At 37.0% G+C, this 18,894-nt stretch overlaps 1 protein-coding gene across 1 annotated transcript in view; it reads left to right on the top strand.

The window, feature by feature from the left end:
- Positions 1 to 18,894, top strand: part of KCNN2 (potassium calcium-activated channel subfamily N member 2) — a 76,371-nt gene that overhangs the window by 44,044 nt on the left and 13,433 nt on the right. The window contains 2 exon segments of the mRNA XM_009909221.2: positions 6,928 to 7,069; positions 18,300 to 18,410. Coding sequence (XP_009907523.2) covers positions 6,928 to 7,069; positions 18,300 to 18,410 — 253 coding nt within the window.

Here is an 18,894-nt window from a genome sequence, read left to right as displayed (position 1 = left end):
GTTCTTCATAGAAAGTGTGATTGGCCATTGGAATGGGGTGCCCAGGGAGGTGATGGAGCCACCATCACTGGAGGTGTTTAGGAAGAGACTGGATGAGGTGCTTGGTGCCATGGTTTAGTTGAGTAGATAGTATTGGATGATCGGTTGGACTCGATTTCAAAGGTCTTTTCCAACCTGGTCTATGGTATTCTAGGCTAAGAGCTATAGTTTACTCAAAAGAATTATTTGTCTGGGATTGGAATGGATGTTTTTCTTCTCCAGCTGCTGTCCTAAATCTTTTAGGTATTGTCTCTCTCTACTAAAGAGTTATGTTCTCTCCATTATCAGTTCAACTTAGAATTGAAATAATTTCAAAAAGATATTCTGAAATACTTTCACAATCTGTATCCTAACTGATAGAACAGTGAGATGAAGATGTTGATGTGGATCAGCTTTGTGGTTGAGGAGTCATATTTGCTGCATGAGACAAATGCTGTCATCATTAAACTACTAAAGCTGAAAAAGCATATTAACAGCTCTTTTTCTGGCACCTTGTAGGAAGCCTGTTAATTACTTGTTCCCTAAGAATTGTTCATGCATGTTGCTTTATGTTTGGATATTGAGGCATTTAAGGGGCTTCAGGACATGCTGCTATTTTGGCAAAGTGAAGAATCTTATTGTTACACCACTTTGGGATGTCTAATTTAAGACATTTATTTTCAAATATGCATGTTGTTATGGAGGCCTTTTAGTTCATTGGTTTTTAGTTGGAGCTTTTAGTTGGGGGCTAATCTAATTGTAAAGGACAGAGCTGAAATCTCAGAAAGTAATGATAAGCTGTAACAAAGACAGTTAACTTCATGCAGGAAGTATGTGAAAAATGAAAGCATAGTTTTTAATTTCTAAAAAAATGAGGCAGAAAATTGTATTTTGTGCTATTGTTTCCATCCCTGGAGCAGAGTTTTACATGAAAAAGGTACTCATGCATCTTTGTGAAGACTAAAAGGTGGCATGTGATCATGTAATTATGAAATGCATTACAATATGCATGCCAAAATTAATGAATAAATATTGTTTCAGACCTTACTGTTCTGATGCTGATGGCTGCTTTTGATCTAGCATCTAAAAACAACCAGCAGTGCCTGAGTTTGCCTTTTACCACTTGAGCTATGAAGTATGCTTAGCTTTTCTTCGCAGCCTGGACATGGGTGTAGGAGCTGGAAAAAGCTTGACAGTTGATTTTTTTTTTTTTTTTTTTTTTAATATGAAGGCAACCTTATGAAACATGAGAACATTTTTTGAGATGGAATAATATCAAATATAAGTAAATTTCAGCAGGGCTGGGAAAATCTGAATGGCTAAGCCTGCTCCATAATGAAAGGAAGATTGATCTGTGTGAAAGAAGATTGTCTGCTGGCAGGTTACCCAGGAATTGAGATGCAGGTATATGACAGCAGATAGGGGTTCAGATAATCTTATATCTACATGCTTGTATTTAAACTGCAAATTGTATTCAAAAATAGTAATAACAAAATCTTAAAATATGCTATCTCACTCTTCCATTTTTGCATTGATTTCCCTCTCTCCCCTATTATCTTGTTTGCTTTTATTAATGGAAACTCAGCCTGGATCTTTATTGTAATATGGTCCAGGAATTTTTCTCAGTTACAGTAGAAGCAGGCTATTTTCTTCCATGTAAAAAGGGTCATACTTTCAACATTTTTTCAGTCCTTTCCTTTACTTGTTGAAGAAAACAAAACCAAAGATGGCAAAATTATCAGACTCTGTCCATGCAAGGAAGATAAACTGAAATGAAGATGCTAAGTGTGAACTAACATGCCCATGGTTAAGCTTAATAGAATAGAATAAAATTAACCAGGTTGGAAAAGACCTTTGAGATCATCGAGTCCAACCTATCATCCAATACTGTCTAATCAACTAAACCATGACGCCAAGTGCCCCATGCAGTCTCTTCCTAAACACCTCCAGTAGATGTTATACTTGATCTTTTTTCCGCTGACTTTTTAAAATGGATGTCTTTGATGTCAAGATATCAATGTATGATAACTATATGCAACTAAAAAGCAGATGTTTTACTAGTTAAATAGAACATCATTAAATATGAACATAATTCTGAAAGAAAGCAGTACTGAGAGTTGCATCAATAGTGAAAGCAGAAGAAAAGAATTGTTGCCTATGAAGAACCTGAAATACTGCTTTGACAATACCAGCCACTGTTGTATTGCCAACTGAGGAATATATTTGTGTCTTTCTGAGATGAATGGTAAAAATCCCACTCAGTGTGGTTTGGGAAGGAATTGAGCCATGCTGGTTTTGCATAAATCTAATAATTCAGCTATTTTTGGTTTAAATTAGCGTAGTCTCAGGATTTATATGCTGGTTGGCAAGAACTGGGAAGTTGTGTTTTACAAGATGATGATTGCCTGGTGAGTAGTGTGTTCCAGCTGCAGCATCTCCTGCCTGCTAGCACATTCGTTATTGGAGAAGGAGAGAAAAAGTAATACATAATTCTTATGCCAGTGTGACTCCAACCAAGGGTTTTTCTACCTTGGGGGAAAACCCAGTTTTTCTAAATGACACTTTATTCTGCTGATATGTGAGGCTGAACGTGATCCAGAAAATCAATCTCTTTGGATTTGGCTGCAGTTTTACCATAATTAAATGTTAGCTCTTATGTTCAGGTAGCTCACTGTGTTCCTAATGTAAGTTTTTATTGCATAAGAATAGTGGACTTAAAATATAAATAAATAGTATTTTTTAATTGATTCAACTAGATAAAAACCCCAAATCTTTACTCTTCAGTTTGATAAAAGTTCTTACTTTTTATAATGAAAAAAAGGCTTTGTCTCTGAAAGGAGATATTTGAGTCTTTTATTCTTGCTGAGCTCTTCATGACACGGTATTTCTGTGTCAGATTTCACATCTCTCAGATGCAGTGAATGGGTGGTGTAGGAAAACCACAGCTGAATTCTGGAGTGAGTTACATCCAGTGATGTTCTGTCCAGCTGAAATGAGGAGACATTTGTAGTGGCTGATGACAAATGCATGAGAGAGCTCTACTCCATCTGTGAGGATGACTTATTCTCACTATGGTGTACATTTCAATTTACTGTGCTTGGAATAGTCTTAATAGCAAAGTGAAAAATACAGTGATGGAAATTACTTTTCTCAGATTTTCTGGTGTATTGAGTGCAACACATTAGAGAGGCACTGATGAAGAAACAAGGGGTAACTTCTGGTATGTTCATTTCACATTTCCCTGCATAAACCGAGTTCAGTCTTTAGGGCCATGATAACTTGGAAAACAAAGACAAAATTTATCTTTTTCCTGCAAAACAAAGCAGTGTCCTCAATGATCATTTTCCCATAGACCTACAAAAGATGTTTTAATTCCTAATTTTTTGCAAAATCGCTTTTCCTGTTTTGGTATAGTAACAATTTGCTAACTGACTGTGGACAGAGGGTATCTAAAGACTTCCCAGATCTGCTTGTTCAGGCTTGAATTCCAGGTGATGGTAGTGCCTAATGACATAGCAAACCACTTGGAAATACACAACTGTAATCTTAAGAAAATCAAAATGGTGTAGGCATGTACCAGAATTGCTAACCATAGAGATTCAAAAATCATGAATGAGGTTGCAGAAAACCAAGATAAAACCAATCCATCTTCCTATAAATCCTGCACAGAAATGGTGAGATCATCAGTACAGTGACATCAGCCCTCCTCTATCTCTCTTTAGTTTGTCTCTATTTTTCTAACAGATTTCTAACTTGAGAAGTCACTTCTTCAACTTTCTCTGTACTGTTGTGAGAGAAAATGAAGTTTTGGGATTTGTTCATAGATTAAATTAGGTTGCAATTTCCCATGCTTCATTAGACTCATAGAGACAATACAAAGCATCCTTTGTTTCTTGATCACTATGAAGTCGTAAGTATTGATGATGATTTATAAATTAAGTGTGCACCATTTCGTTACTGAATTATAACCCTAAAGTTACAACAAGGTGAAATACTCAGTGTACGAGATCCAAGAGTCATGAGCTAACAAGAAGAAAACACTCAAACAGGTCCTTGAAATCTGCTACTAAACATGGATGCAGATGTCTTCAGTGAGTATTTCATCTAGGGGACCTTGCTAATTAAGATCCATGTGTCCAATGAAACTTGAAAACTTACTGTTGTGCTTTTGAAAAAAATAACCTTATGTCACCTTTTATAAATCATTAGCTTTTGTGTTTTCTGACATGGATAAAGGAGAGTAAATGGATAAACTCCATTAGCTTTTCTCTCTGTTGTTCAAGGCTTAACAAAGTGGTTCTGACATTCTTTATGTAAAATGTCAGGAACTTAGTGATTAGAATTTTATTATTCTGTTTTCAGTCATATCAAGATTTCTATAATTATCACTATTTAGGACTGACATTTTGTAAGAGAAAAAAACATTGCATTGCATTTTCATCTCCACAGGAAAACGGTTTTCTATACAAAGTATGGGAATGAAAATGTTCAAAACTCAAAGTGGGATATTAAAGAAACATAAATATTTATGTAAGCATTTTTTGGTGTTTAACTGAGTTGCTATTCTTAGAATATGTGTTTGTGGCTTTAGCACCCCTCTGTGAAGCTTATGCAAAGCCTATGGGTTATATCACTTGCATGATGCACTGTAGGAATTTGCATGATATAAAGACTTTCCTCTTGCCTCCTGGATGGGATGAGTATGTATTTTGCCCTGCATCTCTATGTGCCATGGCAGTTATTTGCTAAGTTTAAGTACAGACTCAAATCCATAACATTTAATGCAGACTGGGAGAAAAAAAAAAAGCAATGTCATAGTTTTTGTCCATAGTTTTGTGGTCATAAGTTAAATCAAGTTTGCTGTCCTTTTATTAACTATTCCTTTTGCTGTTGTGTTAATCATTATTTGCATCACTGTCATTCTTAAGAGCTCCAAATGTAGTCTGTTACTGTATTTTTGTAGGTGCAGAGAAAAAAAAAAACAACCTTCAAAAGCATATATAAAAAGTATGTGAGGAAGACAACACTGAGACCAGGGGAGAGAAGAGTACAGGCAAAATGTAGAACAGACTTGTTTGGAGTAATTATTGTAGTCTCTGGCAGTCAGAGTTTTTAGGTTGTTTGAACTGTCAGTTCATAGGTGGGACTTCAAAGAAGGCATTTTGAAGGTGTTTATAACTAGTATCTTGCAGACAAGAGAATAGGCAATTTCCTGATGGCTTTCTGCATTTCTGCTCTGTCATGAAGACTGTGGAATCAATTGCCTTGGTTATGGACCACTATGAGATGCAGATTTAGAGCTGGCTACAAGAATACCCTTCAGTATACATACATAGAATACATACATAGAATAAACCAGGTTGGAAGAGACCTTCAAGATCATTGCGTCCAACCCATCAACCAATCCAGCACCACCCAAACAACTAACCCACGGCACCAAACACCCCATCAAGTCTTCTCCTGAAAACCTCCAGTGATGGCGACTCCACCACCTCCCCAGGCAGCCCATTCCAATGGGCAATCACTCTTTCTGTATAGAACTTTTTCCTAACATCTAGCCTGAACCTCCCCTGGCGCATCATCATAGATTGTTAACCTGAGGCCCCACAATTGCTGCAGGGGTTACTGCAACCTTGAGGCTGCAGTGGCTGCCAGAGTCTCTCTTGCAAAGCTACTCTATCTGTGGAGCAAAATTTCACCTACCATTAGGTGGCTATTAGGCATTTTTCCCTGCCAGAGTAAGTGGTGATGGTTGGTGTAAGCTTGAAATGTGTCCTTATGGCTTCCCAGTTGATTAGGTATATATGTCATAAGAAGACTAGATAATTCATCTAAACTTATTTTTATTTTGAAGAGGAAAATGAGTGTATTTCACTAGAGCAGTAAAACCGAGTAACAGTGGAACAGCTCCTCAGGAAATTACACTTAATAGCTGACGACACTGAAGGGGGGTTTTGCTGTATTAAAGGTGAAGGTCTTTTGATAAGGAGAAATATAATGGTATTCTGTTCCATTTATCTTGAACATGTTGAAGAAGAGGGAAGATATTTTAGGTGTCTAAGTCAACATCTATGTGACAGTTCATGATTATATTTCTGATCACAGGCATTCATTTAGACCAAGGAGATGGTGATGTGCTTTGCTGTCTGCTTGTCTATACATCCTTTTAGAGGAGACCTTATTGCTGTCTACAATTATCTGAAAGGAGGTTGTAGCCAGGTGGGAGTTGGTCTCTTCTCCCGTGCAGCCAGCACCAGAACAAGAGGACACAGTCTCAAGTTGCGCCAGTGGAGGTTTAGGCTGGATGTTAGGAAGAAGTTCTTCATAGAAAGTGTGATTGGCCATTGGAATGGGCTGCCCAGGGAGGTGATGGAGCCACCATCACTGGAGGTGTTTAGGAAGAGATTGGATGGGGTGCTTGGTGCCATGGTTTAGTTGATTAGATAATATTGGATGATAGGCTGGGCTTGAAGATTTCAAAGGTCTTTTCCAACCTGGTTAATTCTAATGCTATGCTATGCTATGCTATGCTATGCTATTCTGTTTTTCATATTTCCCTTAGACTGTAGCAACTATAATAGACTGGTATCTTAGGCTACTGCAGAAGATTAGCAGGACTTGTACCCCTAACAAAGTGATTGTATTAAAAAACAAGAACTTCTCACCTTTTAATAATAGTAACAGAATACTGAATTATAAACCATCTGGAGTATCTCTACTACTGGTGCTATTGTTGTACCTTCTGTTTCTTTACTGATGATATAATGGAATTGTATTTAATTTCTTTTAGTTACATTTAAAAAGGAAATGGTTGCAGAATGATTGTATGGCCAGTTACGTGATTTGTTCATGACAGCACAAAAGGTTAACAAAAGCTCTCGTGATGAAGAAGTTGTTTTTCATTTTCAGATACCATGATCAACAGGATGTTACTAGCAACTTCCTTGGAGCAATGTGGTTGATTTCAATAACTTTTCTATCCATTGGATATGGTGACATGGTACCTAATACATACTGTGGAAAAGGAGTCTGTTTACTTACTGGAATCATGGTGAGTGTTTCTGAACTTATTAATTGGATGTGAGATTGTTTGTTGCAGTTAATCCCAACATTTGTGATAGCCATAAAGGTTTGTAGAGTATAGGTATTATTTAAATTATAGGTGAAATAAAATACCTTTTTAAAAAACATCTGACAGGATATGAGGTCAGTAATATTTATTGAGAAAAAATTCCAGTACATTGTGCTGATGGTGGCAAATCTATATCTCCTTAAATACCGAGTTTGCAGTGTAGTTGGAAGGTACAGGCTGAAAGCAAAGGAAATTACTCTAAAGACTTCTTCTGTTAGCTAAGCTCAAATCTGCCATCTTCTGGGGTATTTACCTTTGCTTCTCTTTTTGAGCTGGATTTTGATACCAGAGAGAATAAAATGTGATAGTAAGTTTATTAGGGAAAAAAAGAGGACGAACTGTATATATTGCCATGGGGATTCACAGAATGGGGACAGAACATTGTTACAAAGCTTTCCTTCTTCCCAGGCACAGGTTAGAAATAAGCAAATGTTTGAAGATACAGGAAGCATATTTTTTTCACTCAAATTGTTCATCACTTTTGGACATTCCATTATGAAATAAACTTATAGTAACAGAAATCCAGGACATACAAAGCCCTGCATCGTGTGTTAAGAATAGTATTGATACTAATCATCTATGGAGTGATACTGCCATTGCTTTTATGCTACAGCAAATGGTAGCAGCATCTGGACTGTAATTCTGAGTGTTCGTGGTTAGGCTTATGATGTTACTATGATGAAAACATGGCAAAAATAAAATAATAAAAATGGACTGCACATTATTGTAAATATTACTGCCTGTGAATAAATCACACGGAAGCTGAAATTATAGAATACATTTGTCATCTTGCTTATGACAGCACCATTTGGAATAGGATGTAAAATTATGGCCATTGGTTCTGTTGCTTTGGTGGAAAACTAAAGGGCTGATTAATACTTAACATTTGCACACATAGCATTTCTTTTCACAACTGAAACAAGATTCTGTTGAAAATTAGACTTGTAAACCATATGGGTATACTTTCATGTCTTTGATTAAAAATCCTGCAGCTGGTTTAGAAGTACAAAGACTGATCAGAATCTCCTGGTAATGTGTTTGGGATAAATACCTTCAGGGCCAGAAAGCCTTCTTAACCAAAAATGGAGCCAGGTAGCTAATGTGTGATGATAGGCAAAATAGTAATGAAAGCCTGACCCCTAAGTTACTTTTTCAAGGATATTTGCCGTGTGACTTTGGCAAAAATCAGTTTTGTGAAAGAGAATATGGAGCAATGGGAGAAAGTCAGATGTTGAAATTACTCTTTGTTGTTGTTGTTTTGCTTGTTTGTTTTCTGTTGGTTGGTTGGTTTTAATAATTCTTTTTGGTAAAGGATTTGAAAGACATGAAGTGACACATTGAACATAGTAATGAACTGTCTTCTGCCTAACTTAAAATGTGACCAAGTTTATAGGTCTTGAATATAATTCTTTAAAACCAGCTCCTCTTCTGAAACTTGCACAGTAACTAATTGATGGGGGTTTTTTGGAAAAGATAAGACTCTAAAAGAACAGACTTAATGGATTTTTATTTTAATAGGAGTGGTTGATGGTCTAATTAAAAGATAATTGCTGAATGAATGTAACAAATACATTGAAACTATGTGTGTGATTTTGAAAGTGCAATTCCCTAGCATCTGAAGTAGCAAATACATTCCTGTATTTGTGTCATTGATATAAAATATCACTGATTTTTTGCTATTGGGTAAAGTCACTGTTAAAAAGGGTGGAAGGAAGAATAAACACAATCCTTTATGAATACGAGAGTAGCTACACAGACCACTGAAGAGTTAATAATGGCTTTGCAAATGTGGTTGCCCATGGAGGGCTCACATACTGTCTTGAACCCAGTGAAGGGAGACGGCAGGTGCCCTAGCTGTCTTCCTCTTCTGCCTCAGGAATTGCTTCCTGTGTGACAGAAGTTGGACTGCTCAGGTCAAACTCTGTGTTGCGCTCCAGCCTGGGAAGTAGTTTTCATGCAGTCTGATGATGGCATTAAGTTGTGCTAGCTATTGAAACTGCAGCTACTGCAATCCAAAGGCATTGGTTCAAGTGACATCTTTTAAGTCCTGCAAATGCACACCAATGGAAAATAGGAGCATCTTTACATATCTTTGGATTATTCCAAGAGGAAAAAAGCTTTGAGAATGGTTAAGAGAAGGAAGTCCAATTAACATATTAGATTTTTTTTAAAAAACTTATGAACAGAGTAGAAAAATAGTGGGGGGAAAAACAGGTATTGTCATATCGAACAATTTTACTTTGATCTTGCAAGACACTTAAATATATGAATTTGATTTAGTGAAAATACTGATATAGCTCAATACAGAGTTGGTGACATGGATTAATGCTTTAGAGACAGGCAAGTGGAACTGAACTGGGTGCCTTTGTAAGCTTTTGTATACATGCAAGATAGAATAATGACATTCTGTTCTTCTGACTCCAAATACAGTGATCTCTTACAAGGTTTCAGAAGGGCTCTTTCACATCCAGCATTATGTGGTGAGCTAGTGCATTTATTTTATGATGCAAAGCTAAGGATGTGGAATCTTCCAGCATAGCCAACTGCCAACAGTTAGAAGCAGAAATGCAGAACTAGTAAGTCAAACCAACTTGATTAATATAAAATGGGTTAAGTTGCAATTGTCTTGTCACAGAATGCACAAGGTGGTTAGATTGGGTGAATATTGCTTAAAGTAGAATAGCTGTCATTTCAGAGTGTCTGCCTTATTAATGCCAAAAGTGCAGATTAAACGCTTCTGTTATTGAAATGAACTCCAAAGAGATCATTAAGGCTATAAAAGAACAAAACTGATTAGTAAAATTTCCTACATTTACATCATAGAAGAGGATCATATTAAATGTTTATTTTGGAAAATTTTTAAGCAGGATTTTTTTTAACTATAGGATTTGAACACTATTGGTGGAGGTGAAGAATACTTATTAGAGTAGTCACAATGAAATCAATATGTACAATCTGGCCTTGGAGATGCTAGATTTTATTAGTTCTAAATTGTGAATCAAAAATTAATCACATCTGATTTGAAAACTTCTCATGTTGCAGTTTGCAATGTTTGTGTGGAAGTCTGCATTTAGTTGAGAGGAATCACTGTTCCTTTCCTGTGCATCATGGAAAAAAGTGACAAGGTTGAGATGTTTCTGCTTTGAGAACAGGGGACTCTTCATCTAAGGGCGGATTGTAGTGTTTGCATATGTATAGAACTATGTACAGGAAGAATATGGCGCCTAGATTAATAAGGTTTTTAACCATATCATTTTTGTTGGATATTTAACAGTTACTAGATTGTAAGAAAAAGAGGAAAAAAGTAGATTCCAACTGTATAGTTAACAATGGCTGCAGATCATGTGCCCTCAACACAAAAAGGACGTGGACCTGATGGAGTGGGTCCAGAGAAGGGCCACGAAATGATCAGGGGGCTGAAACACCTCTCCTGTGAGGACAAGCTGAGGGAGCTGGGCTTGTTCAGCCTGGAGAGGAGAAGACTTCTGGGAGACTTGAGAGCATCCTTCTGGTACCCAAAGGGAGTCTACAAGAAGGCTGGAAAGGGACTGTTCACAAAGGCCTTTAGTGATAGGATGAATGGCTTGGTTTGAAATGGTTTTAAATTAGAAAAGAGGGTATTTAAGTTGGACATTAGGAGAAAATTCTTTACCATGAGGGTAGTGGAACACTGGAACATGCTGTCCAGGGAAGCAGCTGAGGCCCTATCCTTGGAGATATTCAAGGTCATACTCAACAGGGCTCTGGGAGCAGGAGGATGCCCCTGCTCACTGCAAGGAAGTTGGACTTTGCTGACCTTTGAGGTCCCTTCCAACCCAAACCATTCTATGGTTCTATGATAATCTGGGATGATTCTTGAAAAAGAGGAGGGTTGGGAGGAAGTAAACATCAGCTTTGAGCAATGAAATATGAAACTTTATATAACTTTCAATGGCTAATGTACAAAGAGATGATAAATTGTTTTGCATATTAACGCCTAAAAGATTTTGAGTTTTTTTTAATGAAATTTTTTGTCCATATTGTTTAATTCTATAATGCTTTGCAAAAACATGCAGTTTGAAACAGGTAAATGTATTTTCAGTTACCCTCAAAGGGCTGAAAAGCTGGCATTAAGACTAATATACTTCTCTATGGATAGACAAGTAAGGTTGAACCAATAGAACCAACTCATTCATCTGTAAAAGAATATTAGATTGTATTGCCATTTAAACGTTTACCCACAACATCTTGTGCATTGATCAAGAATCTGTAATATTTTTACCATTTCTAGTATTTGGTGGTACTAGTAATGTCAGAGCAGTGCGGTGAATAGTTTTGTGGCTAAGAAGCGTACTAGAGAAGATCACAGCTGAGTTTTTACTTCCTTGAAAGTACAGGAATATAAGTGATCTCAGAATTCAGAACAGATTGTGTCTATTACTTCTAATATACTACAACTGAACTGGACAGCATGTTGAGCAGAAATGTAATAACGAAAAGAATAATAATAAGAATAATAAAGAATAACGTTAATGGTGCTTGATCAAAATAGGATTGAGAAGCTCTGGAGAGTGATCACTAAAATCATGATGGTTAGAGCGATAATCTGAAATGGGAGAGAATGACAGGGGCTCTACGTGCTTTTGAGTAAACAAAATCTCCTGGAAGGTGTAACCGTTTTTTAGAATTATGAATGTTAAGGAAGAAGATTCCCTCAGAGGCCTCCAGTTTATACCAGTAGAACAGGGAAATTTCTAAAGAGTCAGAGGAAAGGGGAATTGTTTCTCACTTACATCTAGTTAGGCATTGCAGATTCATTTCAGCAGTTCAAAGGCAGTCAGTTGCTGGCTGGGATGAGCAACAGCTCTCCTGTCGTATACAACTTCAGCAGACTACTGGTACAGCAAAACCATCTGCTTTGTTTTCAAAACATAAAATTTCATCTGCAATAAATTCAGAATTAATACATCAATTTTAATGTACTTTTACACATATTCTTGTTAAAGCATTTTACTTAAAACAGCGATATTGGACAAGAACATCCTTGGTGGCTGTCATCCTGAATTTTTAGTGTTTCCCATCAGTCTATAGGCTGTTGAACCTGATGGTTTTGTGAAATCAGATTTCACCTTGCTCAGCAAAAAGGTTTTCTACACAGTGATAGACTGTCTTGATCTCCAGGGATATTTAGCTTTTATAACCATTGACAGTTTCCGAGGAGCTCACCCACCCCAGTGCATTCAATTCTTGGGCCTTTTTGACTTACTACTAATGTTTATAGGTTTCCCTATAGAAAAGAAATTGTCTTTGTTTTACAAATCACACTTTTTCTGCTGTCTCAGAAGTCTTTCTTAATACCCCACTATAACTACCCATTTCTGTGTCTGAGAATATTTAATTAATTTCATAGTTTTATATTACATTTAATGCTCTTCAGAATTTTTACTTCTGCAATATTGATAAAACCCTTACAGACTAATTAGAAGTAAAGGAATCTGCTCATCTGCTGTTGTAAGTTCAAATGTTCCTATGAAATTCTATTGTACAAACTCCACTGAAAACAATAGTAGCCAGAAAATACTGACTATATAAGAAGGTATAAATAAGGCAGAACTATTTTTAGGTCACCTTTTTGGCTGAGATGGCACAGTTGTTGTCCTATTACTCATCCTATTTTGTTTTAGTGTTGCAAGGCTACACGTCTCCCAGTAAACAATGACAGATGCAAAACCATGTTTATATAATATCATTTCTTTAGTTTCTGTCTTGTGGACAGATTCTTCCTCAGCTTTTGCATTGCTTATTTTGGAGAGTTATGGGTTTTTTTACTTCAAGCAAGACTTTTTTCCAGTCATTTTTTTCCTGTCCCTTGGTGGTCCTGTAAGTCCATCTTCTGGAGACCCAAATGAACAAAATACTGCTTTAAATTCTTACAGGATTTTCATTTTGTGCAGAGCAGCAGGAGGAATGTTGTGCCTTTTCTGCTGCAGAGCCAAATTTCCCATCAGAACCGTATGTCTGCAAAGCGGACCTTCTATCTCCCTCAGTGGATCACAAGGGAAGTGAGCAAGGAATGTGGCAACTGCCTTCTTTCAGCTACAGGCAAGTATAGCAGGACACTTTTATGACTACAACACTAAAAACTGCACTTCACTTTCAGTCCTGTAAACTGAAGCTGCTAGGAGTCTTTCAGCTGAGATACTAACACAGAATATACACATCACTGCTTCCTTTGTCAACAACCGCACCCTCCAGGTGTGTATATGACCTCCAGGTGGTTGTAGAAATGGCTCAATTAATTGTGAACTTTCTATGGTATTCTGGAGCCTTACCACATTAAAAACCCACTGGAAATGCCAGAAGCATTAACATTGAGTACAGTGGTTCTGTATTGACCAAAAGGAGTTTTCAGTGCAGTTTATCAGCCAGTGCTAACCAATTTTTGTCTCAGATAACCCTTTAGTTGAAGACTTGCAAGCACCTCTCTTTGCTTATCACTAACACTGGGCCTTTACTAGAATGTTAGACATAAATGGTAGACTTCATTGAGCCTGAACCCTGCCATTTTGCCATTACTGTATGTTACATTGTGAACACTCAGTCTTCTCACTTGTGAGCAGTAGGAAAGGCATAGTTTTGATTCGAACTTCATAGCCTCACCCTCATCAGGTACTTTGGGGAACACCGTTTTATTTCCATCTAACTGCCATGGCTGTGTCTGCTGTGGTTGACCATAATTCTCTGAAGTGACTTCAAGTTAGTCAACTTTGCTCTGGTGGTTCTGATAATAACAGCAGAAAGCTGAGGGTGGACTGCATCGGTGAAAAGTACGGAAGACTGTGGGTGTACTGCTAAAAACACCTCATCTGTCTAAGTATGTAGTAAGTATATCAATAATCTCAGCAAACCACAGCAGGATCTTAAGGAGAAAAAAGGCAAAGTAATGTCTAGTATTATGATGTGTGCAGGTCTGTAATTTGTTACTACAGACCTGCCATCTTTATTTATTTATATTCCTATAGCAATTGAGGACTCATTAACATATGATTCTGTTGATACCAATACTTTGTAAAGACAGTAGAAATATTAGTCCAAATTCCTAAACAGTTTGCCATCTCCATATAGCAAAGAGGCATTATGTAGAATCTAGGCACCCAGAGTCTGGTTTTGCTAGGCTTTGTAGTAAATAATACCCTAAAAAGGAAGGAAGGAATTTGAAAGAGAACTATTTTAAATTGGTATGTTTTCTAACTCAAAGTTGATGCAAATGATTTAACCTGTGAGTGCTTGTTGGAGCTAAAATTCATGAGGTGTAAGAGCCTGGAGTCACAAAATATTGCAACTGATGGCAAGTACTCTATTTGTGATGCCATAGAGAGGGGAATTGATGGACACGGAGTGGAGTAACAAAGTAAAAATGACAGGCAAAGAAAATAACCATTGTACTAGTCTGTGATGTGCCTAAGAAGGAGGCAATTTGCTTTGTTAAAGGAGGGGAAAGGAAACTTGCAATAATTCATAAGTGCTAAGAGGAGACAGATATGTGTGGACAGATAGGGACAGTTGCAGTTTATGATGCCTAAGGGTAAAGAGAAGGACAGATACAAGTAATAATTATTTTTTTCTGAAGGGCATGTTTAAGCATTTTGCTCAGGTGCTAGATTTAAAGTATAACTCAAAATAGAAATTTCATCCTTCTCTTGCTGTTTCAAATAGTGTAGGTTTGATGTCAAAAAAGCCAGTCCTTCTGACATTTTATTTTTTCCCTTAACTTAGTCCATTCTTCTACTCATTTTTCTAAGGACTTCAGTCATCATTAAGGTTTGTGTAACTGAGAAAGTAATTAACCTACTAGTGTTTAACAACTACCTAAGTATATGTATGAGTCAAATGCCCACATACACTCATTTCTATTATGTCTATTTGCTTTGGATTCTGGACATAAAATAGGGTAGCAAGGAAGCATTTTTCATGGACTATTGCTTACCTTCATGAGCATTTGAACTTACAGAACCATAGAATAGTTTGGGTTGGAAGGGACCTCCAAAGGTCATCTAGTCCAGCCCCCTCTGCAGTAAGCAGAAACATCCTCAGCTGGATCAGGTTGCCCAGAGCTCTGTCAAGATTCACCTTGAGGTATTGTTCTCTGTCCTGAACAGGAGCACTATATTTAGAATTAAATATTTTATGAAGAATGTCCTAAAGTTTTTTGCAGATACGTCAAATCGGTTTTGTACAGGGCAGTAGCTAAACAGACTGTCAAGGTGATGTCTGTCCTGTGTAAATGGCTGTAAATCTTACACTTTATGACTGCTGCTCACAAATCCAAGTTTTACATTACCATCAGAGGTCTGATGCCAGTGTTGTCCAGTGTTTGCTGCTTTGTTGAACTGAAAGACTGGTTGTATGTCATATGTTTGTTTTTAGACTTGCTTTTGCTGAAGACTATTTAATAAGCACCATTTCATATCAGGCAAGAAATACTGTGCATTCAGGATGAGATTCACAACCTCCATCTTCATCTCCTTGTAAATAGGAAATAGGCATTGCTCTGGTCATCAGCAGAGTCCTGGTCTTGTTTTGCAGAAGCTCATTTTTAAATCTGTGATCTTTAAGGTTCTCTCCTGGTTTAGTAGTTGAGTTTGTTCACCCTGTACATGCTTTCTGGAAAACAGAAAAATTCAGTTGATCTGCTCAGTCTGGTGGCTTCTGGTAAACCCATCAGAGACTCGTATTATAGCACAGAGCACTGTAACACAAAATTAATCAGCATTATGTACTTTAGGTGGCATTCCAATCTTACTTCTCTTAGCTGTCTAAAGAATGAGGGTAATTTATTTTCTTTCAAGGTACTGTGAAACATAAATATGCAAATAATGTGATACTTCCTTCTTTTGAAGAAATGCTGTAAGGGCATTTCTAGTGATGCCATCATATCCCACCAAAAAAAAAAAAAGAAGAGACAGAGGTGGGGGGGTAACCTGAATGTTGAAATAAGCTGTTCTGGAAAGAACATACCCATTGTGCAGGTGTTTATCATAGCTTGCAGGTGATAGTATTGTGCTGCTGCAGACAGTGTCTTTCGTGTGAGATGTAACACTGCTGTTTTTAACAGTTTTGCTCTTACAGCGCTGTGCCACTCTGAAAAAGCACGAGTTAATCATAAAGGTTGGCATAATTTCCACTCAAACCAAATTCTTTTTCTCTGTCACAATTCCTGCAGCCTTTTTGGAGGGGCTGGGAAGAGGACTTAGTATTTCCATTCTCTGGTAACTTGGCACAAGCAGCTGGTTTGTGCCACTTTGCCAGTGGTGTCAGTATTAATAAACTCTCTTCTGTTTTAATATTCTTGCTGTAAGCTCATATTATGTTATTAAATCAACAGCTATACTGATGTGCTGGGCCAAAAGACATCTACTTCTCTCTATGTGCTCTTGCTGTTGTATGGGGTAATATATGTTTATTTGTCTGCAGAGAAGCCTGTAGAATAGCACTTCCCTCCTCTCCTTCACGGGAAGGGGAGACTAAAGGAGACCTCTCTCTCTGTGGGCAGGTAGGGTGTATGGTATAGAATGTCCTTCCTAGACCTCGAAAGACTTGATGCACTTCTGAAGTGAAATGCACAGCCTTAAGATGCATAAATTTCAGTGAACTTCTACCAAACTAGTGTTGGAAAACAGAGGGAGAGGGAGGAGCAAAGCTGGAAAGTTTACTATTGAGGACCTGAAAGAGGAAAAGTAGCAGAATTATAAGAGACTCATTAAAGGGAACATTAATAGCTGTCGGGGATAGAAGCTTCAATAGGTAAGAACTAATTATAAAGAACTAGGTGTTTGAGAGGGAGCAGATAGATTTCTTAACAATTTGCCAGAGAAATGGAGAGTTAATTAATTGGAAGCTTTAACAAAAGTCACTGGGTACCTCAGTAAAGAAGCAGAGAGCAGATTTGTTTTTTGAGGGTTTCCAGTAAGTTAATTTATTTTACAATCTCTATGTGCTTATTAATGGAATTTGTATTTGGGAAGCTAGATTCAGAGATTTCCTCTTGATTTTCTCAGAGTGTAGGGCAGTAACAGTGATGTGGAATGGAGAGGAAGTAAATTAATGGGTGAAATACCAAAAGAATCAGAGAAACCTCTGTGAATAAAAATGTGGTAACCTTCAATGTACAGCAAAAGATAGCTCTGTACTGGAGAGTAACTGACACAAATAAAATAACTGCTAGATTGGGATTAAACAGCCTCATATGTTAATGTGAATTTTGTAATTTTTTTTTTTCCAAACAAATTTGTAAAGATTTAATAAAAACTAAGGCAGCAGAATGTATTAATGAAGTAAATGATACTTCTAGATGTGTAATAGATGCTGCTTCTCTTTACCTTGCTCATTTTAGTGTCCTTTCCACCCCCCCACCCCCCCCCCCAAAAAAAATAAATTACATTTGTGATGCTGATAAAGGCACTGTCATTTCAAAGGAACAGCCTTCTACTGGCTTTAGTCTATTGTGAACAGGCATGTCCACAGGCATGTGCATATGCACACACAACACAAATTAGAAAATTTATGGGTTTTGCATCCAAGTTTTAAAGAAATCATCTTGTGTGTATGCGTTATTTTGAATGGTAATAAGCAAAAATACTATAGGAAAAGATCATTGAAAGACTCAAGAGAACAGTTAGAAAAGTATACTGAATTTGTGATTATTTTTAGGTCCTACAGAAAATATTAAGAAATTTTGGGGTTTTATGTTAAATACTAAACTAACCTTGATTTCCTTTTTAGCAGTTTCTGCAGCCTTGAGACAATTGTTAAGAACAGTGTAATCTGCATTTATGTGCTAACGTTTTGGGCTTTAAAAGTTGTTTTGATAATCCCCTTTGTTTACACACTACGAGTGGAAAGTGTTAACATTTTCAACTGTTGCAGGAAAAAAGGGAGAATTTTTAAATTATGCTGCTCATTTATTATTTTGACACATTGACAGTTTATCAGCATGCAATTATTGACTTTTCTTATTACCTGGGACTCAAATAGCTGTAGCATGTTCATTATATTTACCAGGGATGAATCACCTGATGCCTGCCATATTTCTACAGCAAAAGAGAAGCTTCCAGAAAAACTCTGCAAGATGCAGTGGTAACATCTTGGGGGTTTGTTTTATTGTTTTCAGGGTGCTGGGTGCACTGCACTGGTGGTAGCTGTGGTGGCAAGGAAGTTAGAACTTACCAAAGCTGAAAAACATGTGCATAATTTCATGATGGACACCCAGCTAACTAAAAGAGTAAGTCACACTTTATATTCACAACTGAAAAGGAAATGTGTGCTAATTTGTTTCTGCAACTGTTTTAAATAGTCTCCTACTCCATTTTCCTACTGAGCTTATTCACAGGTGTGATTTTACAAAGAGAAGGAACCAAATGTCTTGATCTTTTTTCTGAATTGAGGGCAACTGTGAGTTCTCAGCACATTTGCCAGATTTGAATATTCTTCTACAGAGAGTCCTTGCAGCTGGAAGATAATTACTATAATCAACAGTTAAAGCATGTGAAAGTAAAGAATATTATTAAACTAAAAAACTTGCTTGAAGTATATGACAAGAATATTTTTTTTGTAGCTAGAATAGGTGAAATGGCTGATATATACACTATGAAAGATGTTTTTACGAAAAAAAGACATATTCATAGTTTGTGACTGAGGCAGTCTTTTTGGTTACTTTGTGTACTCAACACAAGGTTCACTTAGCAGCACACAGTACTGAAGTGTCT

This window comes from Dryobates pubescens, chromosome Z (assembly GCF_014839835.1).
Source record: "Dryobates pubescens isolate bDryPub1 chromosome Z, bDryPub1.pri, whole genome shotgun sequence".
NCBI classification, from domain to species: Eukaryota; Metazoa; Chordata; class Aves; order Piciformes; family Picidae; genus Dryobates; species Dryobates pubescens.
The sequence above is the reverse complement of the archived record's forward strand: the minus strand, read 5'-3'. Positions and strand labels throughout refer to the sequence as shown.